Raw genomic sequence first — 25,072 nt, 5'->3', positions numbered from 1 at the left:
AGAATAAAACTTAACTTTTAGTCATTTAATTTTACATAAAAGATACTTTTTTTGTTTATAATTTGTCATTAGCATATTTGGAGGAAAGAGCAGTGTGTCATTTCTGAAGGAGAAGTCCTTGTAAAACATTTTTTTAAAATCATGATTGATTTGACTAGAGATTAGTGAAACCTTTGATTTGGTCTCATATTTTGGAAAGTGGTGTTTTTGTTTACTTCTGTAGAGGATTTATTCAGGTGGGGATTTATCTTTTTTATGTACTTTTTTATGTGCTCCTGGGGAATAAAAGTAATTTGAGAAGACTTTACCTTCTGAAGAGGCTTCAGAGTCTACCTTGGACTTAAATTTATTTGAAGAATATGGCACTTTATTATGTCTTACAGTCACTTGAAAGCATACCTCTACCTTTTCTTTGAGCATAGACTTTTGGGACCTCATGCTATACCTGAAGGATGCTTAAAGAGATTTAGTAGGATGCATTAGTCTTGCCAATACATTTTAAAACATTTCAATTTCCTTTGAGAGTTGGCATATTTTAGTAATTTTACTTGATTTGCTGTTCCAATTGCCAGCCAGATCCAGAGATTTAGCCAAGGTGATATATTTTCTTTCATTTAAAGCAAATAACTTTAAGTTCAAATAATTGTTTGTGATTCATCATGGGGAAGTAGTGGTGCATTTTTTTCCTATTAACTCTTCATTTCTAATCTCTAGTCCTTTCCTGAAAAAAATTAAACTGTTCAGACACAAACATTTTTATCAAATTTACCAGATATCATACTTCAGGTATCTAATGAGAATAACTGTCATCCTGAAATACACAGTTCATACCAGTAACTAAATAGAAATCTCTTTTGGCCTAGAAGTCTTTTTATTAAGTCAAAGAAGCTTTTGTTAAACAAAGTTAATGGTAATCTGCATTTAGCTGTTAGTTTAATAAAATGAACATCTGTTTATTAGGTTTCTTTTTATTCATTTATTCATTAATATACAGGGAAACCAAGTTTTTAAAAATTTATTTATTTATTTTGAATTTTACAATTTTCCCCCTAATCTTGATTCCCTCCCTAACCCCCACAGAAGGCAGTCTTTACATTGTTTCCATGGTATACATTGATCTAAGTCGAATGTGATGACCGAGAACCCATATCCTTTAGGGGAAACAAAAATGAAGTATAAGAGATAGAAAAATTACCTAATAAGATAACATTTTTTTTAAAAATTAAAGATAATAGTCTTTGGTCTTTGTTCAAACTGCACAATTCTTTCTCTGGATATAGATGGTATTCTCCATCGCAGATACCTCAAAATTGTTCCTGTTTGTTGCACTAATGGAATGAGCAAGTCAAATATGGTTGATCATCACCCCCATGTTGCTGTTAGGGTGTACAGTGTTCTTCTGGTTCTGCTCATCTCACTCAGCATCAGGCTTCCATGAATTCCTATTCCCCCTGGTTTCTAATAGAATAATAGCATTCTGTAATGTACATATACCACAGTTTGTTAAGCTATTCCCCAATTGATGACATTCATTCAGTTTCCAATTCTTTGCCACCACAAACAGGGCTGCTATGAATATTTTTGTACAAGTGATGTTTTTCCCCTTTTTTCATCATCTCTTCAGGGTATAGACCCAGTAATAGTGGTATTGCTGGATGAAAGGGTATGCACATTTTTGTTGCCCTTTGGACATAATTCCAAATTGCTTTCCAGAAAGGTTGTATGAATTCACAGCTCCACCAATAATGTATTGGTGTCCCAGATTTCCCACATCCCTTCCAACAATATCAAGATATTTTTAAGTAGGTTTTTAGATTTTGTAATCTAACATACAATTCTGTTGTCAAAAAACAGAAATATTTGTAGAACTAGGAATAATAGTTTTGAGTTTTGCTTATTAGAATTGAGTTTTTTATTTTATTTACATGTAAATTTATATGTAAATTAGACAGTTGCTGTAGAGATGATTTGGGTTCCACCAGGGTCAATTTTCTTTTTTTTCTCGTAAAGGACACACAATTTAGTGACTATCATGCAACAATTTTTCGTAGTAATCTTTGCATATATTCTGATGAGGAGAAATGATTTCAAAATATAGAATGATAATTAAGATAAAATTTAAACATCTCAATTCCTTTCAAAGTTTTTAAAATTCTAGTATTTTTAATAGATTAATGGTGTATGGGCCATATAATTTCTTGATCAATATATTATGATCTTCTTTATGATGAAATGTTTGCTAAGCCAATAAATATAATATTCTTTCTAATGAAATGTGTGCTAGTCATTCAGCAAATTCTGATTAATCATGAAGACTTTGTAGTTAATCTCTCTGACATCCACTCTTGATATTTCTTCCCCTTATCAATACCATTGGAATTGTTTGTCTTCTGAAGTCTTTCAAAATAGATTTAATAATTTTAATTCTTCTAATTACATAGGTACCATGGACAGGGTACCAGGGTAGGTTTGCAGTTGATCCTCGAATCATTACACATCAGGCAGCGATGGCATATAATATGAACCTGTTGCAGACACATGGACGGGGTTCTCCTATACCATATGGCCTTGGACATCATTCACCAGTTACTATAGGGCAACAGCAAATTCAGCATCAGGAAAAGGATCAACATGAACAAAATCGAAATGGTGAGTTGTTTTTGCCATGCTCAGATCAGTAGAATATGTGCTGAGCATGTCAATAACTACCAGCTGGAAAGTTCCCTTAAAGATCTCCATTATGTACACTAGAGCCTATTCTCTGATACAATATTTAATGTTTTACATTTTAAATGCTTTTTAATTTTCAACATTTAAAATCTGGGGCACAAAAACCAAATTCTTCTTTTAGATATTTTTAGAGTTATATGACAATAATTGATGTAAGATAGTTATTTTAATCAGGTCATGGTCATATCTAAGAATTTTGAGGAAGAAAAAAATGTCCACTTTATTAGTATGCTCTGATTTTTGAAATTACATTAAAACCCCATTGATAACATACCTTGCTCTATCACAAAGTTCATTGTTTTGGATGCTTATTTATGTATCCTTTCTTTATAGTATTATCTAGAACAGTTCTTGAAATATAAAACAAAAGTTCCTTGTTCTTTTAAAAGTTAGGAACTCTTACTTTATTTTAATTGCTATCTAATCTCGTATATAGCATTAATTAAAAAATATATTAGGGGTCAGCTAGATGGTACAGTAGATAAGAGCACTGGCTCTGGAGTCAGGAGAACTTGAGTTCTAATTTTCACTAAGACACTTGGTACTTTCTAACTGTTTCTGACCTTAGGCAAGTCACTTAACCCCTTTGCCTTGGCCATAAAAAAAAAAGAAAGAATATATTAGTATTAGTACTATTAGGTGATCTATAGTGAACTCAAAGAAATTTCCATATTCTTCAAAAAACCCTTAACTGTTTAGCAATTCATTGACTATTATATAGTCGTTTTTCTAAGGTAATTGTTTTTAATTCATAATTGAGTTATGAGGAAATATTTTTAAGACAAAGTTCAAGACTTTACATGAGATTCTGTGTCCTTTAAGGGGTTCTCTTAATTTAAAAATTTACTGGGTATTGATTTGCTGTCATTTTGTTTAAATGATATGTTATCTTAGCACCATACTTGATACTCAGTTTTTTGTAACTTGGTCCTTGCAAAAGTATTAACTTGAGTCAGGAAGACAGAAGAGAACTTTCTATCATATAAGTAATTCTGGTTTATCAAAAAATGTGGAGAGAAATTTCAAAGTACCAAAGATACTGCCAAAATTCCCCTAAACCTGGAGGGATAAGGCATAATACACCAGAATAAGTTCGGCTCATTGACAACTTGATGGGAAATTTTTGTTTAGAAGATTCCCTCTTGAGTCAAAAGCAAAGCTGAAATAAAAGGTGTCAAAGAGATGTGTGGGACAAATATAACCACTTAAATAAATTTAGGAGATTTCTCAAGGTATGAAGAGAAAAGGCTTTATTTATTCTGGAGAAGCAGACCCCACTCAGCCTTTAAGACAGAGAATGAGACAAAAGGACAAAAGACCCTGAGGATCATATATTCTAACTCAATCCTCCCCCTACCCACCTGTCCTTATTAGTAAGGAATGTGGTCTTCACAGTCTAAACATGTATGCTAATCTAAAGAAAAAAACATATAATTCAAACAGAGGTAGTATTACCCCTCTAGCCCCCAGGAATGTCTGGGACTTCAACAGATAAGACCAGGTCAGTTGACTATATTTTGGTCATGATACCCCAGAAATTACTTGTCAGAGGTGGAGAGACAGAAGAGATATAAACACATTTCAACTATTTCTAATCTATAATATTCTACTGAAGAAATCTCAGGCCGTATCCCACTCAATCCCTCCTCTTTATTTTGATGAGATTTCTCCAAATTTCTGTAATATAAACTCACATTGCTAGTCCATTTGGTCATCATCCTCATAAGTTATGTTGTTAAGAAGAATCCATCCTTGTCCCTTTAGGATCAGCATTTTCATCTCATTGGAAGTGATTGTCACAATTTTATTAAGACTATCCTGAACCACTGGTGTCATCAATTGAATTAAACAGGGCAGACAAATTGGCAAATTCCACCAACACCCATTAAACCAGGACCACCAAGAATACCAAAGGGAGAGTTCTAAGTTTTCATAGGAACATGGGCTAACTTCCTAATGTCTTTAGTGATCTCTTTAACCAATTGTCCATTATCATCAATCTTAACACAACACATGGATAGATTCAATTTCCCACATACTCCTCCTTCCTCAGCTAATAAGTAGTCCAGTACCAGTCTATGTTGTAAGACTGCCTCTCTGGTTTGGGTGGCTTGTCTAGGGCCCTAGCTATTTGATTAGTAATAATTTCTAACACTGTATGGAGCCTAATTACTTTATTTAGCATATAGATAGGGGTCCTATATCCCCAGCTTTCATCCTGTACCCAGGTAGTAGACCCTTAAGTCTAGATAACAGCTCCCTGATCAACCATATATAGCAACTCTCTGACCAACTCTTTGGACAATTGGGTATAGGCAGAAGTCCTACAAATCCAATAATGTCCCTCTAGTGCTAGTTGTTCTTCCAGGAATATAGTTCCCAACAAATGGATAATACTGTTCTTCCTTACTTTCAAGGGGCCCTCTTAAATAGGCCATATAATCATATAATCATCATGATAATAGGTACATTTCCAAAGTTGCTGTACCTCTTTCTACTGGCAAGTTTTTAATAGCAATGTCTTTAGAAAGGTCTTCCTGACTCCTGATTTTATGCCATTGGAGCAGCCCCAAGAATAACTAATATACCTAATGATGTTCCTTAAATTATTTTTCTTGCAAATGGTCATTCCTACATTTTCCTTGCAAGTTCACATTAACTTGTAATCATAGTTTCCCTTAACAAGTCCCCAGTTTATGCATTTTTACAAGGGATCCAGGTACCATCATTAATCTCATGTAAGTCTGAGGCCACCTATCTCTAAATTGTAGAGTCCAGAATATATGTACCCTACTTCTGGACATGTCTAGACATTTGCTACTCCCCAGGCAAATATCCTGGCCAGTCAATTATAAACAATAGTCAGCCTGAACTGACTCAGTCATATGCAACTGGTGTTTCTCTCCTCTGGATCAGAATCCTGTGGTAGAGTGCACCTCTGACCAGGGACTGAGAATCTAGGCTGGACCTAGGGGTACTGCCACCCAATAATCTCCCTCTTTCTCTCTCAGTGGAGAATTTTTTCACCCTGCCTGTCCTCCTCCTTTCCATAAGGAAAAGGGGGATAAGTAGGGGTGTCACACTTACAGAGTCAAGGGGAAGTTACAGATAAACAATGTATACATAGGTGAGAGATGGTGGAGATGAACTGGTTCAGTGCCTCTCCTCTCTTCTCTTTTCTTCTCCCTTGGAGGTATCCAATATCCTTCTGCATCTTCTGAATCCGTTCCAAAAAGTTCTCTCCAGCTCTAGTGACTAGTTGAGACCTTGTCTTCTGGTAAAGAAACTGCTTAACGTCTTATTCAGATCAAAACACATGTTTCCATCACCAAACAATGAAATTCTGGAGCTTATTACAATTTACATTTAGCCTTATTGCCATATTGACACACATACTTCACATTTAGCACAATAAACTTCCATTAGTGTTTTACTACATGAGTAAACTCCCAATGAGAATGATCACATTGATTCAAGCTTGAGTCAATGATCACATTGACACATACATTCAACAGTCATCTTCATTCTAAGAGTACTCAGCATCTGGTTTAAAATAAAACAATTTTGGGGCAGCTAGGTGGTGCAGTGGATAGAGCACTGGCCCTGGAGTCAGGAGTACCTGAGTTCAAATCCAGCCTCAGACACTTAATAATTACCTAGCTGTGTGGCCTTGGGCAAGCCGCTTAACCCCATTTGTCTTGCCAAAAAAAAAAAACAAAACCTAAAATAAAACAATTTTAACCTTTGCTTTCATTACAATAATGACTCAAACATCCTTAACCAAAATGAATTTTTTTCCAAAATATTCCCATATTTTCCTTTTCCTGGTGTACTTATCTCACTCACATTCCTTTCCATAAATTAGAGCTTGAAACTGTAATTATCCTAAGAATTTCCTCTTCTTCCTCTTCCTCTTCCTCATCTTCTTCTTCTTCTTCTTCCTTAAATATCCCCTCTAAATAAAAATTAAGGAAACTTAATTCCTATCTTAAAATGTAAGTGATAGCAGGTGTCAGAGCAAGACACCTAACCTATCTTTGGCTATTACATCCAATTCACATAAAACTTCTTTTTCTGGTTGCTTAGTAAAAGGTCCAGGACATTAAAGGAAAATTCCTTTACAGATATAAGTATTGAATGTCATTGTTCATGCAGAAGTCATGTGGGGAAGTCATATGCCTTAGGCCAGATTTATTCTTCCAGGTGAGTCATTATCCAAATGTCATTTTGGAAAAATCAAGTCAAAGGGGGTCCAACCTCAGCCATACTGAGAAGCTGCCCCTTCGGCTGCACATCCCTGTCACCTGATATCTTTAGCCCATTGGCTTCCTTGGCTCCAAGAACATGACATTTACCCAATAGCATTTTCTTTTGTTGGCCATTAAGGTATCTGACGAGAGAAAATTGATTAAAAATCTGTGATCTAAAGTAGTTGTTTTACCTAATTAGACCTTCCAGTGAATACAATTCACTAAATTCTAATTATAATTTTAATGGAGTCCCAATTAAAGAAACCCCTACTTAAAGCTCTGAGTGTCCTTCATGGGTCTTTGCCTAAAACCCAGGTATCCTATTACTGATCCTACAGGCCTTATCTCCTACCTTAAAAAGACATCCCTTCATCTGAAATTATATCTACTCCATCTCTATATAAAGATGGTGTATCAGATTCCCCTTAGCTTGAGAAACCTCCTTCTAGCCTGTTGTATTATATAACTAATAAATGCCTCCTTTGACAAGGAGATTGCACAGAAAAATATCAAATTATCTTGTGTTTATCTTTCTCATATTACATAGTGCTTTTACTTTGAAGCAAACAGCCACAGCTTTGGAGTATATACACATATCCCAAATATTCCCAATTCACTTAAATAACTAGAAACTTTAGCTACTAGCCATCCTCAACAAAGCATTATTTTTGTTTTGACAAAGCAATTGGGGTTAAGTGACTTGTCCAAGGTCACAAAGCTAGGCAATCACTAAATGTCTGAGGTCCAATTTGAACACAGGTCTCCTGACTCCAGGGCCTAGTGCCCTATCCTCAGTACCACCTAGCTGCCCCCTAATATAAGAATTACTTTTCAGAATTCTTTAAAACCATTAGAATATCGTAGGTGAATTTAAATGTTCAACATGTGTTAATTAACTTTATTATAACAGAACAGCAATAAGTGTAACACACAAAATATTAGATTGTATAAAGTAATCCTTCCATTATTACATTATTCATGAATCCACAGATCTATCCCAGAAAGGGTCATACTTTTTGATATTTCTCTTATCATCCTTCAAAGCAATCACATATTAATCCCAAGCTTTAACAATACAGTATTTAAATAACATTCACAAGAGATAACTAAATATTGCAAATATAATGCAGTTACAAAAGAATATCACATAACTGTTAAATACATTACAATGGGGCCCACAATTGCTATTTGTTCAGAGCCCCCATTAGCTGTATGCAGTTACCAAGAGAGAAGTCTGCTTGACTTCTTTAAAATTAAACATATACTAACTATTAATATACATTAATCAAAAGATTCTTATTTTAAACATTTCATTTCCCTTAGAACAAGAGCAAAATTAATATTCCACAATCTTTATACTTTTGTCTCTTTACCCAGAACCTCAGAATCCAATCTCATACATTTAAAACCCAAATACAATTACAACTGAACTTCCCAACAGTTTAGTTTGATAAAAGCTTTAGAGTACCTTATACAGAGAATCCAGCACTCACATTCCAAGCTCTATCCAAAATAAAAATATAATTGCTAGCATTATTAGGCTTAACATTAAATTGAATTAGAGCTTTTCCCAAAAGAAATAAGTAAATATCCCTGATAACATAGGTATTTCTCTTCTTAGTAACACAATACCACTTTCTTTAATCCAAAGGTATTACAATAAAGTTTAAAATCCCAAGCCAAATAGTTCCTTCTCCTATACTCCTTGCAATAATTATAATAGTGTTAAAATAGTTTATAATACCAAACTATTTAACAATCTAGGTTATTTAATTCCTTCCATTCTATACAAATTTTGTCAGAATGTTACAACACTAATATCTCTCTTTTGAAATTCTCAGTGTGCTTCCCAAAACTCCAGTTCAGAAACCTTAAAAACGTTGAGTCATCATTCAGGCCATGTGGCCAGAGCAGATATTCATTAAATGTGATTTCCTTTCCCAATCACATATTCCACCTGTGGAAGGATCTCTTTCCTTGAAGGCTTAAGTACTTGAAGTCTCCTATCTCCCTGCCTTCCTCTCTCCATGTGGGGTGGGCTCTCAGGTGGACTCAGTCTAGGGTTCATGTCCTAACAAGATGGTGGATGGGATCAAGACCACACATCAACCCACCACCCCCTTCCTTCAACTCAGGGGAAAAAGCATGGGACCATTCCCAGACACTCAAGGATAAGAAATCTTCCCTTCTATAACTTCTCAATCTTTCCCTTAAATGTTCTTTCTCTCTTAAACTCTTCTAAACTCTCCCCAAACCACAGCCTTTTCTCTTTAAGAATCCCCCTCTTTTCTCTTTACCTCTACACACCAGCACCACTACCACCAGCTCAGTGAAGGAGGTGCTGATTTCCTCTCGGGGGCCGCTACATACCTACTTCCTTCTCCCCCACCTTCTGAAACTCCTTGACCCAACTCCCAGCTTCCCCAGTTTAAAACTTAACCTGGATCTTCAGACCCAGAAATACTTAACACAGTCATTTACACAAGACAGGACACAGAACAGACACACACATTTCTCTGAAGTCTCCAACACCCAGGTTTCTCAGGAACTCTTGGGCTTGAGGAATAAGAACCCCGAATTTCCTAGTCCACTTCCTCAGAGGTCATGAGGGGTATGATCTGTGCCTCCTTCTCCAACTCAGGACATTCTCTTTTAAAATGACCTGCTCTGCCACATTTAAAACATTCATTCCATCCACTCCTTCTCCCTTTCTTTCCCTTGTGAAGAGGACATTTAAGATGGACATTAATTATCTCCATGTGAAAAGGTTGGGCTGTAAGAATTGTACCAGTTGGTCAGATAGTTCTGTTGGATCCTCTACTAAGGATTTCATCTCCTTTTTGAATGTTCTGACTTCCAATGTACTTAAAGGGTGCTCACATAACCTATTCCCCCTCCCTGTTCTCCCATTGGCACTTCTCATAATGGAAATAAGGACAACAACTTTTGATCAGGTTGTGCAGTGGATAGAGTACTGGCCCTGGAGTCAGGAGTACCTGAGTTCAAATGCAGCCTCAGACACTTAATAATTACCTGGCTGTGTGGCCTTGGGCAAGCCACTTAACCCCATTGCCTTGCAAAAAACTAAAAAATAAAGGGGGGGGGGGGAGATTCTCTATATCCCTTTTGCATTGCTCCACCTTCTATAATTTGGAAAATATTTCTTTTTCTCCTTTCTCTGAACTTATCCTTTCCTCTTGGGCTCTACTGTTAGCAGTTGAAGTAGACTGAGAATCAGGAGGTGGGATGTAGGGCCAAGACAACATTGCCAGAGGATCCCACCTGTGTTTCTCATCTCTTTTTAACTTAGAAATTATTTAGTATCCCCAATTATCCAGCATACTGCATATTCTACCTCCTCTTTGTTTAAAGGTACCTTGTTCACAAAAATATTTAACTTACTCTTCTTTATAGGAAAGGGTTTCTTCCTTCCCTCCTTTAGTCTTATTCTTCTGATTCAAGAACATCTTTTCCCCAGGAAGCCATAAACTGGCATATACTGCTACCTCCAGGTTAACAGGTTCTTTTCCATTGACATATAAATTCAATTTTTGATGCACCAACTCTTCACCAGTGCCATAAAGAGACCAAATAGTTCCTTCTCCTATATCCTTATTTCCCCATACAAGACAACAACACTTAATAATTTTCTTCTTACTTTTGCCTTTATATTTTGGTAACTTATTCCAATCATTTAATCTTCTCCCTAAGGGACTATCTACTGGTACATCAATCTTCTTATCCATCTTATCAATCACCTTATCTACCTCGAGGGAAGGCTTAGGATGGGACCCTTGCCATTTTAAATATTGACAGACACTTCTCAGGATCAAGTGTCTTTAGATCCAAGTCTCTTACACCCAAACCGGTGGGGGGTGGGGAGGGTTGCCCCCCAACCTTTAGTCACCCAAATGGTCCTGACCCTCCAGGAATCTAGAGCCTTCAGATTCCAAGGTCTTTCCTCTTTGGACCCCTTGCAGAGAAGTTGCCAACTGTTGGTCCTCACTGACCGGTCAGGATTTTGCCAGGATTTGCTTTTCTCTTCCTACTGAGTCTCTCCACTTTGGGTCACTTGTACAGAGAGGAAACCAAGACCCCCAGACAATGGCAAACTGCCAAATTTGGGCAGGGACACTTTTTTTTAGGTTTTTGCAAGGCAAATGAGGTTAAGTGGCTTGCCCAAGGGCACACAGCTAGGTAATTATTAAGTGTCCGCAACCACAGGGGCACCTTTTTGCCAAGTCCTGAGAGGTCATGGTCCCCAATGTGACAAATATAACCACTTAAATAAATTTCAGAGATTTCTCAAGGTATGAGGAGAAAAAGCATTATTTGATTCTGGAGAAGCAGACCCCACTCAGCCTTTAAGACAGAGAATGAAGCAAAGGGACAAAAGACCCTGAGGATCATATATCCTAACTCAATTCCCACCCCCCCCATCCTCATTCGTAAGGAATGTGGTCTTCACATTCTAAACAGGTAAGCTAATCTAAAGAAAAAAACATATAATTCAAACAGAGATAGGATTATCCCTCCAGCCCCCAGAAATGTCTGGGACTTAAACAGATAAGACCAGGTGGGCTTGACTCTTTACATTTTGGTCATGATACCCCAGAAGTTGCTTGTCAGGGGAGGAGGGGCAGTTCAACTATTTCTAATCTATAATATTCTACTGAAGAAATCTCAGGCCTTACCCCACTCAGAGATAAAGGTTGTTCATCTTCCTTGCGTTATATTTTCCTTGATTGAAAGAGATCTAGTCATTTAAGTTCTTTGTGCCTCAGTTTTCTACCTGTGAAATAAGGAAATTTGAATTATATGATCTTTCAAATTATTTGCACTTCTAAAATTCTATAATTCAGTACTCATTTGTAAAACCCAACCATATACAAATTTGATTCTCTCGGAGCTGTCATTATTTAAAGTTTCAATGAGAAAACATGACTAAGCACTTCGAATTAGCAAAAAAATAAAAATTGAACAGTAAAGTCTCATAATAGAGTTCTCTAATATGAAACCTGAAATCATCTTGTCATGAGAAGCATGACTTTTATTGTGTAAAAAGGTATAAAATAATTTCTCTTACAGAATTTTGGAATATTCAGATTAAAATCAGTAGGCTTTACTTTGAAAATGACTCTGCCACTTATTGACTGTTACTTTGTACAAGGCTCTAAACCTCTCCAGAGCTTCCTTTTGTCAACTAAGTGGAAATAATAATAATACTTAAAATACTTGGCTCACAAAGTTGTTGTTAAGGAGGGAGGTACCTTATAATCTAGAGTGGTTTCTAGTTTCTAATAAAACCACAGGCACAATACATTAAGATTTTTTTTAATGAACTTAAAATGACTGTCCTTAAGAATCACACATTTTGTGTTTGCAATACTTATGAAATTTGGACTTTTTGAGATTTGTAACTTTAAACATACTTATTTTATTTCTTAGTTTCTATTTTAAAATTTATAATCAATATTAATATAATTTGTATTTAAGATATGTAATAAATAACTGTTGTCAGGTGTCCACATTATTTGGAATTAATGAATATAATAATACATTTTTAAGTAAGCACTCAGCGTTTGCAAAGGGACTAAAATTCTATTCAAATGGAATCAAATTAGTGAATGTACTGTAGTTTGGGGAAGTTATTGCTGTTTTGCCTGGTGGTATAGTTTTATGCTTAAATGTTATACTTCTGTATGAGTCATACTTTAATAATGATATTTGTTTTAGTTAAAAATTTATTTCTTCTGTAATTGAGCAAAGTACAAATTTTTAAAAATGAAAAGAACCAAAATGAAGTGGAAATGCAAAGCTGATTCTGAAACTTGTGGATAATCACAAGTAGTGTCATTTTACATATAAATGAAAACAAAGGTTTCAATTTTTTTTTTAGGTAAAAATGATCCTAATCCTGGACCTGAAATAAATAAAATTTGTACGCCAGAGAAGAAGCCTCTAGAATCCAAACAGGTAGCCTATTCAGATTTAATAAATGAATTTTGATTTTGGCTATTATAGTATCTTTTGTGAACATTCCTTTACCCTTCATGTTATTCCCAAGTATTTGCGTGTCATTTTTATATTAGAACTTAATAGGCTTTGCTCAAGATGGTGTCACCCTGATCCTTTTTTAAAAAATGTTTTTAGTTTTTAGTTCGTTACTATAATCTCTTCATCTTTTATCCTTTAGGATGACACTTGTAAATATCCGAATTTGCCATGACAACATAGAGCATGAGGGTATAGTATTTTTAGTATAAAATTTCTGATCAAGATTATTAGTCATATTGTTAGTTTTTCACTTCTCTGATTATAGCCACATGTGATCGAATCACTGGGGAATAGAGGACAGTTCTAATGGAGAGAGAGAGTGGAAAGATAATCCATTGGAGAGAATACATTTTAGTCAATCAAAAGGCATTTATTAAGTATTTACTATGTGACAAGCAAAGAGCTAAGGGATGAGGATAGGCAAAAACAATCCCTGTTCTCAAGGAGCTCACATTCCACATCTTATAAGTATGATGATAATCCCAGAAGTTAAGGAACCTAACATCTAGGAAAACTGGGAAAGACCTCCTACAGAAAGTAGGATTGGAATTGAGTTTTAAGAAACTAAAAAATTGAGGTGAGGAGGGAGAGAATTTCAGGAATGGTTAGGGGAAACCAGTGCAACGACTTGGAGAAAGTAGTTGGAGTTTTTTGTATGAAGATCAATTAGATCATTGTATCTAGATCATGGACTATGTGGGAGGGAGTGAAATGTTAAGAAGATTGAAAATCTAAAGGAAGGAGACATGTTATGAAGTTTTCAATGTCAAATAGAAGATTTTATATTAAAATACAGGAGATAACAGTGAACCACTGGAATTTATTTAGTGTTGAGAAGGGAAGGGGATACAACCAGGTCTACACTTGAGGAAAATAACCTGGGCAGCCACAGGGATGGATGGATAGATGGAGTGGGGAGAAATCTGAAATTGAGAGGTCAACCTATAAGTTAATAGACTAGGTGAGAGGTGATTTGCTTTGCAAACGGTGTGAATGGATTTTGCACCAGGGTGGTGGTGGTGGTGGTAGTGTCAGATGAGAAAAGGAAGAATATATTGTAGATTTATAAAGATAGAACTGACAAGATTTGGCCAAAGAGTGGTTAAAGGGGGGGGGGGGGGCGGGATGAGGGAAAGCGAGAAGTAGAGTGTCAGATGCTCTAGAGGAACTCAAGCTTTTGAAGATTGAGAAAATTTAAGCTTGACAATTAAAAAGTTATTGATAGAGGCAGCTAGATGGCTCAATAGATAGAGCACTGACCTTGGGAGTCAGGAGGACCTGAGCTCAAATCCAGCCTCACTTATTAATTACCTAGCTGTGTGATTGTGGGCAAGTCATTTAACCCCATTGCCTTGCAAAAACAAAACAAAACAAAAAGTTATTGATAACTTTGGAAAGAGCAGTATCAGTCAAATGATGAGGTTGGAAACCAAATTGCAGAGAATGAAAGAAAAGGAAGTGAAGGTACTGTTTGTCCTCCTGTGTTATTCTGTGTTCTGAATGATTTTAATACCGGAGGAATATTATATTACTTTAATGTATCTTGACTTCTTTCGTTACTCCTCAGTCAATGGGAGAACCTACTTTTCTCCTTATTTCTTTGCTACAACAAAAAAAGTGCTTCTATAAATGATGCATTATATGGGACTTTTCTTTCTGACTTTACCCTCTTTTGCTAGTATTGTATGCTTATTAATGCTTAAAAGTGCTGAAAAGATGCAGATATTTTAGTCGCCTTTTTCTTTTTCTTTTCTTTTTTCTTTTTAGTATAATTGCAAATTGCCTTCCAGAATTGTTAAATTAGTCCACAGCTCTACCAGTAATACTATATTACTGTGCCTCTTTAGACTGGGACTTTCTTGTTTTTTGTTGTTGTTGTTGTTGTTGTTGTTTTTTGTTTGTTTTGTTTTTACAAGGCAGTGGGGTTAAGTGGCTTGCCCAAGGTCACACAGCTAGGTAATTATTAAGTATCTGAGGTCAGATTTGAACTCAGATCCTCCTGACTCCAGGGTCAGTGCTCTATCCACTGTGCCACCTAGCTGTCCCTAGACTGGGACTTTCTTGATATTAGCTTGAGAGCTCCTTGAGAGCAGACTGTTTTGCCTTTCTTTGTATCTCCAGTACTCAGCATAGCACCTAGCACATTGTAGACATTTAATAAATGTTTTTTTAACTGTTTTTCTACAACCCATCAGACATTAGTCATTCCCAACTTTTCTCATATTTACCACTTATCTGGATGCAAAGTAAAACCTCAAAGTTTTATTTTGATTTTAATTTCTCTTAACTTAGTGATAGAGAGCAATCCTTTTATGTATTTATCAATAGTTTGCAATCCTTTTGAAAACTATTTGCTTCTAGTCTCTGACCAACATTAGGGAATATCTCTTGGTCTCTTGGTGTGTGTGTGTATAATCTGAGATACCTGATACAGATTTTTTTCCTAATTGACAACTTTTCTTTTTAGCCTAGTAGCATTGATTTTATTTGTGTAATTGAAATGGTTTATTTTATCTTTTTTCTTTGTCTTGTTTAGTTATAAAATTCAGGTTAAGACTTTAGCCTGACAAAGTGATCTGTCATGTTTTTTCATTATGTAGAATTTTTTATAGTGACTTGGTTATGTTTTGAATTAAAAATAAAAATATGAATATGTGAAAGTAAAATGTATTTTTTACCAACAATATTTTTTATTTAATATAATTTTTAATTTAAATAGTTGATAAATTAAGTCAGTAAATGAACACATACTTTCTTGAATTGTATTAATAGTATTTGGGCAATCCTAGTTAGTATTACTTTTTGTAATGGTAATATCTTATTTAAAATACTTTTTGATTTTTATTAGTAGGCTTAACTTTCCAAGTGAATATGTAAAAATAATCCAGTTAGTCTAAGTGCCAGAATGAATTAACTTGATTTCTTTAGTTATTCCTCAGTCAGTGGGAAAATCTACTTTTCTCCTCATTTTCTTTGCTATAACACTAGAAATTGACAACAAAACTAGTTTTTGGTATCAAGGTATTTTAAATGAGACATTTTGAGTATTAAAATAATTGAATCTCCTGATAAACCATACTATATTAATTATTAATACATATGTAGTATGGATAAAGAACAAGAACACCTCATATTTTGCACTAAAACTCATTATGCCTTTTTTCTCTAAAATCCTAATTTTTTTTGAAAGTCATCACTGTCTTTGTCTTAAAGTGAATGGTTTGACCTCAAGACCTTAAGATATTGTTACTTCTGTATTTAAGACGTTTCTTTTCATTCTTTCTAGAATGATTTAGATTCAAACCCACAGAACCGAAGTCCAGAAGCTCGCCCTGGTGTTGCATATCCTAGTTCCAAATTTCATCGAAAAGATAATCTAAACCCAAGACACCTAAACCTTCATCTTACGACTCCCCATTCACAGTATGCAGTCCCTCATCGTCACTATCAGCACTTATCCCAGCTACCAAGACAACCATTTCCAGTTCAACAGCCCCCAAATTTAAGTCAGCAGCAGAATCATTTCCCTGAACAGCCAACACAAATACCACCTCAACTAAACCAAGCAGTCCAGCAGCATAACCACTTGAATCAACAAACTCAGCAGCAATCCTCTCAACTTTCTCCTCCATATCAAGCAGGCCCTAACCATTCCTTCTTTAATAATGCAGTCTCTCATCGACCACATTCTCCTGTGGTAGATGCAGTAATGTCTGAACAACATCCTCCCCCTATGCTGCAGGAAGTTAACCCTCTGAGATCCATTGCACAACACAATCCAATGATACCCACCTCTCACTTGAATAATTTCATTGAAGAAAATCCAACAGCATTACCACTAGGGGAAGCTTTAGGTAAGTTTTATTTTTATTTTCCTCCAATTTGTTTAAGTTTCACTGCTGAAAGTGAAAAGAGATTATTTAAAGCACATGTACTACATGATGTTACTTTAAGAGCAGGATTTATTCAGTTCTTGGTGTAATCTTCATAAGAATGGATCACTTAACATAATAATCAGAATTGTATTAATAAGTGGTTTTACATAGTCTGGAACGTTATAGTATATTCAGTTTGTGACACATGAAAAATTTAGATGAGTGATTTCATTCACTAAAACTATCTTACTTGTTGATAAGTCTAGGGATTTCTTGCATTCTTCCCAAAATTAATGGTAGTTATTATTGGTTGGCAGTGAAAGTTTTTTTAAATCTCCCTCCAACCAACAATGAGTATGGTTTACATATTTTACAATTTTTTTTAATAGAACGTTTGCATGGAAATGTGGCCTTAGAAACATTAAGACAACAGCAAGCAAGAATACAACAGTGGAGTGAGCATAACGCCTATCTCAGTCAAGGCAGTCTTCCATATCCACACTATCACCACCCTCACCTGCAACATCTTCCCCAGCAACCTGCAGGATTACATCAACAGCCAGTTAGGGCTAACTGGAAACTTTCCAGTAATGCAGAAGATGAAGCAGAAGCAACGCATTCAAGGTATTTGAACATTGTTAAAAATAGCTTCTGAAAGAAGAATTCTATCCAGATTCCCTTGAAAATTCTTGAAAATCTAGCCCTTTTATTTTGGCTAGCAATATTCTTGTGAAGGGATAGCTAGGTAGTTCAGTGGATAGACCAGCCAGTTTAGAGTCAGGAAGAATCTTCTTCCTGAGTTTAAATCCAGCTTTAGATACTTAATAACTCTGTGGCCTTGGACAAGTCATTTAATCCTCAGCTTCCTCATCTATAAAATGACATAGAGAAGGAAATGACAGACCACTCTGGGATCTTTGCAAAAAAAAAAATTCTAAATGGGGTCGTGAAGAATTAAGCAGGATTGAGATGTGACTGAATAACTTTCTTGTGAAGAAATTTTGTACTGTGGTATACCAAGGATATATTATTTTTGTGGGGGAGGGGAAGATTATGTTTATTTATAGACTATTTTAGTAAATGTGTAAATAAATAAATAAAAATGCAAATAAAAAAAGAATGCATCCTAAAGAATTAATTTGGTTGAAACTCCTAGAGATTTCAGTTAAACAACACTGTTGTTCAAGTATGGATTTTGCAGTCTGAGAACTGCATGTATTCCTTTTTCTTCAGACTCACTTCTGGGGGAATATCCATGATCATGTGTACATTAAACATTCATAGAAAAAGAAGTGAAATAGTGATTAAAATGATTAATTTATAACCCTAAATGTCATCTAAAAATATGAAGTATGATTTCTTTATCAGCACAGGTACTTAGGATCATTTATCTCCAAGAGTTGTCTAGGGCACTGAGAGTTTAGATGACTTTAGAGCACAGTCCATATATGTCAGAGGCAGAACTAAGCCCAGGTTAGATCTAGAAAGGACCTCAGAGGCCATTAACTCTGGCTCCCTATTTTATAGATGACTAAACTCATGTTCATTTTAAGTGACTTCAAGATTACACAAATATGGGGCAGTTAAGTTGGTGCAGTGGGAAGGTATCAATTCTGGAGTCAGGAGAACTTGATTTAAAACACTTATTAGCTGAATGAGCCTGCACAAGTCACTTAACTGTGATTGCCTCCAAAAAAATAATATTGCAAAAATGTTAGTTTCAGATGAGGGTCTAGCATCCAGGTCCTTTGACTCCAGAGTTAGACTGTTTCTCTTGTATCTGATTAGATCCAGTGAGCTTTCAAATCTTGAATCTTCTCCATACCATCTCTCTCATCTGTCCCCTTCGTTTATAGCTACTACACATTGACATCTTTGTAACAACTTCCTAATTAGATTCCCAGCTTCCTTTCTTTCTGCTGTAATCCATTCTACACACATTTATCTAAAAATTATCCCATAGAGCAAGACTTGGCATGTCATTCCTCTGCTTAAAATCTCCAATATTTCTTATTGCCTCTGGGATAAAATAAAAACTATTCATTTAAAGTCTTTTAAATGTCCAACTTTATGGGCTTATTTCACAAGACTTCCCTTTGCAGGCTCTACATTTCTGCTAAATGCAACTACTTGCTATTTTTTTCCTTACTGGAGAGTCTTGGATTTTGGCTGTTGTATTCCTCTGAGTTTTCATTTTGGAATTTCTTTTGTGGGGGTTAATGGTAGATTTTTTTTTCAGTTTCTACTTTGATCTTTGTTTTTTCTATATCCAGGCAGTTTTTCTGTATAATTTCTTTTTTTTCTTATTTTTTTTATTTTTATTTTTTTAGGTTTTTGTGAGGCAAATGGTGGTTAAGTAGCTTGCCCAAGGCCACACAACTAGGTAATTTATTAAGTGTCTGAGGCCGGATTTGAACTCAGGTATTTCTGACTCCAGGGCCAGTGCTCTATCCACTATACCACCTAGCCGCCCCATAATTTCTTAAAAATATGATAACTATGATCTCTTTTTTTTTGTTGGTTTTCATGGGTTTTCAGGTCATCTCAATGATTCTTGAATTACATCTCCTCAGCTTATTTTCAATATCTTCTGACTTTGTGTTATTAATTTTTGATGTTTCCTGAAGTGATTGACTCTAATTTTCACTGAATTATTTTTTCAATAAGGTTTTATACCTTTTTTAACAATCTGTTAAATCCCTTTTCATGTCTTTCTTTCATTTAATTTTTAAAATACTTTTTAGCTTTTTAAATTTTATTTATTTATTTGTTTTGGGGGTTTTTTTTGCAAGGCAGTGAGGTTAAGTGACTTGTCCAAGGTCACATAGCTAAGTAATTAATTGTTAAGTGTCTGAGACCAGATTTGAGCTCCAGTTCTCCTGACTCCAGGGTTGTTGCTCTATCCACAGCACCACCTAGCTGTCCCCTTTTCTTTAATTCTTTTTGAATTCTTGTTGGACTTGTGCCAAGTCTTCATTTTTCTTTAAAGCTTTTCTTATAGATGTTTTCACGTTATTGTCTTCTGTGTTTGGGGTTAAGTAGCTTGCCCAAGGCCACACAGCTAAGTGATTATTAAGTGTCTGAGTCTGGATTTGAACTCAGGTACTCTTGACTCCATTGCCGGTGTTCTATCCACTGCGCAACCTAGCTGCCCCATCATCATGGCCTTTTATGTCATTCTTTTTCACCTGCTCATTTTTCCAGCCTCTACTTGATTTTGGACTTTAGTATTGGAGGCTGTTCCCTTCAGGGACAGGGACAGTTGTGATGGTATCTGGTCTTGGCCTCTGTCTTTCTTCTGTTGCTTTCACAGCTCCTTGTAGAGACCTATTGATTTTCATTGCTTCCAAAGTGGTATCATCCCTTCTGATGTGAGCTCTACAAGTTGGGTCTATTAGATTGCATATAGTTGAGTTTCTACTAGAGTTAGTCACTGTTAACCCACTGAGAGGTTCTATACTGAACTGGTGATTCCCTTTTGGGCCTAATCTCCTGCCCTGCTCAGATTATTGCAGGCTTATGTATGGAACTAAAAGATAAAACTGAACCACCTCTCTGCTTCTGGGCTTTAGAGCCATACAACAGGTTTTCTGGAACTTGTTCTTTGCTCAGTACTGAACTCAGGCCCTACTCATTTGAATTGTTCTTCTCTATCCTGGGTCTGGAACTGAGTAATAATAATAGAGCACCTGTTTCTTGCTTCCCATGCTGTAAAGAGTTCTCCTGTATCCTCTTTCTGACCAGGTACTTCCTGCTATGAAGCTGTTCTTGGTTTCTTTTCCACCTTTTGGTGCTAAAATGCTTTTCATCTTCCCCACAGTTGCTACATTGTACTTCTGACCTGCTGCTACCCCAGGATCTGCAGATCCCTCTGTCTTCCTAAGTTGCCTTGGGCTGGAAAAATGACTCACTATGACTTTAAATTTCAGGGATGTTATTTCCTTCAATCCTTTAACATTTTCAGTCATGTTCAATTCTTCATGACCCCATTTGGGGTTTTCTTGGCAAAGCTATTGGAATGGTTTGTCATTTCTCAGCTTATTTTACAGATGAAAAAACTGAGGAAATGGGAGCTGAGGTCAGGTTTGAACTCAGGTAAATGAGTCTCCCTGACTCTGTGCTACTTACTTCCTCCTCTTGCTAGTAAGTGCTTTAAAAAATGCTTTTTTGAATAGGTTTTTGTGTTAGTCACTTGAAAAATACTTTTCTCTCCTTTCCCTTGGGTCTGATCTACTATATGTTTTCTTCAGAGAAGAGAGTGCCTGATGTGGAACGCTCTCCAACAACCTATTTGTTGATTTGGTTTATATGTACTAAGGAGCTAACTTGCATCATATAAAAATTAAATTACTTGCCTAGGGTCCTATAATTATGTAGTGTCAGAGGCAGAATTTGAATCTTTGTCTTTCTGACTCTTAAGCTCAGTACTGAGTCTACTGCACAATACTGCCTCTATCTCCTGGAGTAATGACTTCCAAAAAAAAATAGGTGACACTTATGAAAAATGTTAGGGAGAAAAGGTCTGTCTTTTTTTCAGATTTAGGACGATATTTTGTGTATTTTACCTAAAATTTTAGTCTAAAATACAGTTGATTTTTCCAATCAATGTATAATTTTATTGAACAGATTTAAATCTAGATTAAATGCTATGATTTCATTTGTTTATGTGTATTATTATACTTAATAGACCATATAGGTACTATTTAATGCTTAAAATATTTAATGTGCAAAAGAGTTTTTATTTCTCCCTTGCTATAACTTATTCTTTTTTTTTTTTTAATCAGGTTTCAAGACTTACTGAGAGAGTTGACTCATCATGATCAAAGTGAAACACGGGAGCTAACTGAAATGCCACCACCTCAGTCAAGACTTTTGCAATATAGACAAGTTCAAACTAGAAGCCCACCAGCAAACCCTTCTTCTTCATCCAGTTCAAACCATAGTGGCCATTTTTCTAACTTCAATGACAACATCAAAGACATTGAAATGGCCAACAATCCAGCATTTCAGCAGCATCTGCCACCCCAAATATATAATCCCTCATTCTCAATACCATCTGAAAACCTTACCTCTCCTTCCTTGAAGTATCTGCCACCAGATGGATCCTGGGCATTTGCTAATTTACATCAAAATCACTTAATGGGACAGGGCTTTCACTATGGCCTACCTCCATTACACCACAGACCACAACAGAACCCTTTTATACAAATTCAGAATCAACATGTGGTTGGTCAGGAGCCATTTCACGCACTATCATCTCGTGTGGTATCTGCTTCTTCGCTCCACAGCTTAGAAGAGGTATAGTCATATTCTATTCCCTACCCTACCCCTCATTGTTTATTTGTTATATGTTTATGGAAATATAAATATTTAGTGATTTCATAATTATGATTGGCGGCTACTGGTTGAAATAATAATGTTAACCTGTATTGACATTTGTCCTTTGTTCTCAAAGAAGACCATGACATCAAGAAGGTGATACAATGATAAGCACATGAATTGAATGTGAGTGAGAGGATGCTGTGCTAAGTCACCAACCTCATTTTCTCCTCCAGAGTCATCTGGGTCCAGTGACCACATGTGAGTCAAGATAACTGGACATGGCCCTAGATGTGAGGCAATCAGGGTCAAATGACTTGCCCAAGGTCACACAGGTAGTAAGTGTCAAGCTAGCAAGTGAGGCCAGATTCGGACTCCTGACTCTAAGGCAGGTGCTCTATCCACTGCACCATTTATTAGTGGATAGAGTACTGGCCCTGGAATCAGGAGTTCAAATCTAAGTTTATCTGGCTACCTAACCTGTAAATCCAATAGTAACTGCCTACCAAAATTTCAAAGAATGATATTTTTAATACAAATTAATACAGCTTATAATTTTTTTTGGTAAAAGGTATTGAGTAGCTTTTGCTAGTTGTTATTAGATTTCTTTAATTTTCTCTCTCTTTATTATCCTTCAGAACTGTGATGTGATCATTACATGTGAAACATAAAACCTCCCAAAAACCTATTATTGTTGCTCTTGAAGGGCATAAGATGATGCGTATTTTCTGTCCTTTTGGGTGCCTTTTCTATTGTATAGCAAAATATTTTTTACTGTTTGATTTTTTTTTCACTTCATATCACAGTTCTTAAAACTGAAGAAATTTGATTTTTCTAAAACTTTTGAAATTTCTTTCTAATAATTGGTTTCATGGTGATTTGCTCATTTTGCTAACCAATTCTTTATTTAGGAATCATATAGTTCTATGTTGTATCAGTGGGTTATGGACTCGAATGATCTAATTCTATGTTCAACTTTTTCAAGTGTTTAATGATAAGTTGAATGAAAATTGTTGAGGTAAACTGAATTTCTGCCTTAAAAATATTTAAGCTGTTCAGTATAAAATATCTATGTAAGTGTGTGTACATGATAGTCTTCAATTTAATAGTGATAATTTTAATATTTCTATAGCTATTTAAAGTTTGTAAAGGGGGGCGGCTAGGTGGCGTAGTGGATAAAGCACTGGCCTTGGAGTCAAGAGTACCTGGGTTCAAATGTGGTCTCAGACACTTAATAATTACCTAGCTGTGTGGCCTTGGGCAAGCCACTTAACCCCACTTGCCTCGCAAAAACCAAAAAAAATAAAAATAAAAAAAATAAAGTTTGTAAAGTACATTATACATTTTATATACAACCTGTTTGTTCACCCCTCTTCTCCTCCCTAATACTCTACAAGTCATCCAAACTGACCTTCTTTACATTCCATTTTCTTCTCCATGCCTTTTCAGTGGTAATACCTTATGCAAATTTCACTTCTTCCTTTCCCTTGTTTTATGAAGTTTTTCCTCTTCCTTTAAGAAGCAGCTCAGGAACCATTTCTTCCCAAAGTCTTTCCTGATCCACCATGATTGCTAGATTTTTTTTAACTGAAAGACTTTAATATTTTATACCTATAATTCTTACTTTACATAAATTTGCATTACACAAATCTGACTTTATATAGAGATTTCTGGAAGAAATTCTCACTCAAAAAAAAATCTTTGTTTTTTACTGTATGATACTGTGCTCTCTCTCTCTCTTTTCTTCTGCTTCTCAGCTCAGGGTCCTAGGACCTTCACCCTCAGACCAAAAAAAACAAACAAACCAATAACAAAAACCCTTCCACTTGGAAGCAGAAGAATGGAACCTAGGGAAAGACTGACATTACCACTACTGGATGGGTGGCTTGAATTGAGACCTCTACTGCTGAAAGAGAAGACCTTTGTCTCTGTTTTAGAAAGATCAGTTTTGATAGTTGAGGGAAGAATAAACTAAAGTGGGGAGAGATGGGAGACAGGGAGACCAACCAAAAATCTACTACAATATTCCAGGAGTAAGGTGATAAATACCTATACTAGGATGGTGACATGACAGAGGAGAGAAGAGAAAATATATAGGAGATGTTGTGAAGGTAGAAAAGACAGGACTTGGCTAAAGATTGGATATGGGGAATTAGAATGAGGAGTTGAGGTAACCTATAAGGTATGATTTTGGGTGATTTGGGAGAATGATAATACCCTTGTTAAGAGGTAAGTTATGAAGAAGGAGGGCTTAGGGGTAACATGAGTTCAGTTTTGAATATTGTTGAGTTTAAGATGTCTGATAAACTGTTGGTAACAAGAGAATAGAACTCAGAAGAGATGATTAATAATGTGAAAGGCTGAAGAGAATTCACTAATTCTAAGGATTCTGAGAAAAGGCAATTAAGCTAGGTAATTTAGGGATTGTAGATAACTTCTTGATAATTAGATAGAACAAATTTTAGTCAAATGAGGAAGTTAAAAGCTAGTTTCAGAAAATTAAGAAGAGAATGAGAGAAAAGCAAATGGAGACTCTTGCTCTCATGTCCAACCCATGTATGTTTGCTTTCTGTCTATATGGGTTTGGTATCATGTGTTTGTTCCTAGCTCCTATGTGTCTTCTTGTCATCTCTTGGTGGAAATAGTAAAACTGGACATATAGATTTGGAAAATATATGCATAGAGATAGAAAATATCATAGCTTTTTTTTTTTTAAGTTTTTTGGCAAGGTAAATGGGGTTAAATGGCTTGCCCAAGGCCACACAGCTAGGTAATTATTAAGTGTCAGATTTGAACTCAGGTCCTCTTGACTCCAGGGCCAGCACTGTATCTACTGAGCCC

The 25,072-nt window shown here is 35.7% G+C and overlaps 1 protein-coding gene across 5 annotated transcripts in view; it reads left to right on the top strand.

Annotated features, from left to right (window-relative positions):
* The window catches only part of HELZ (helicase with zinc finger), a 321,547-nt gene that overhangs the window by 252,136 nt on the left and 44,339 nt on the right, over positions 1–25,072 (top strand). For all 5 annotated transcript variants that reach the window (XM_074224754.1, XM_074224753.1, XM_074224752.1 and 2 more), the window contains exons 25-29: positions 2,442–2,649; positions 12,880–12,956; positions 16,324–16,891; positions 17,302–17,536; positions 21,697–22,210. In XM_074224754.1, coding sequence (XP_074080855.1) covers positions 2,442–2,649; positions 12,880–12,956; positions 16,324–16,891; positions 17,302–17,536; positions 21,697–22,210 — 1,602 coding nt within the window. The remainder of the gene's footprint in view (positions 1–2,441; positions 2,650–12,879; positions 12,957–16,323; positions 16,892–17,301; positions 17,537–21,696; positions 22,211–25,072) is intronic.

The sequence above is a fragment of the Macrotis lagotis genome, chromosome 2 (assembly GCF_037893015.1).
Source record: "Macrotis lagotis isolate mMagLag1 chromosome 2, bilby.v1.9.chrom.fasta, whole genome shotgun sequence".
In the NCBI taxonomy this organism is placed as follows: Eukaryota; Metazoa; Chordata; class Mammalia; order Peramelemorphia; family Peramelidae; genus Macrotis; species Macrotis lagotis.
The sequence above is the reverse complement of the archived record's forward strand: the minus strand, read 5'-3'. Positions and strand labels throughout refer to the sequence as shown.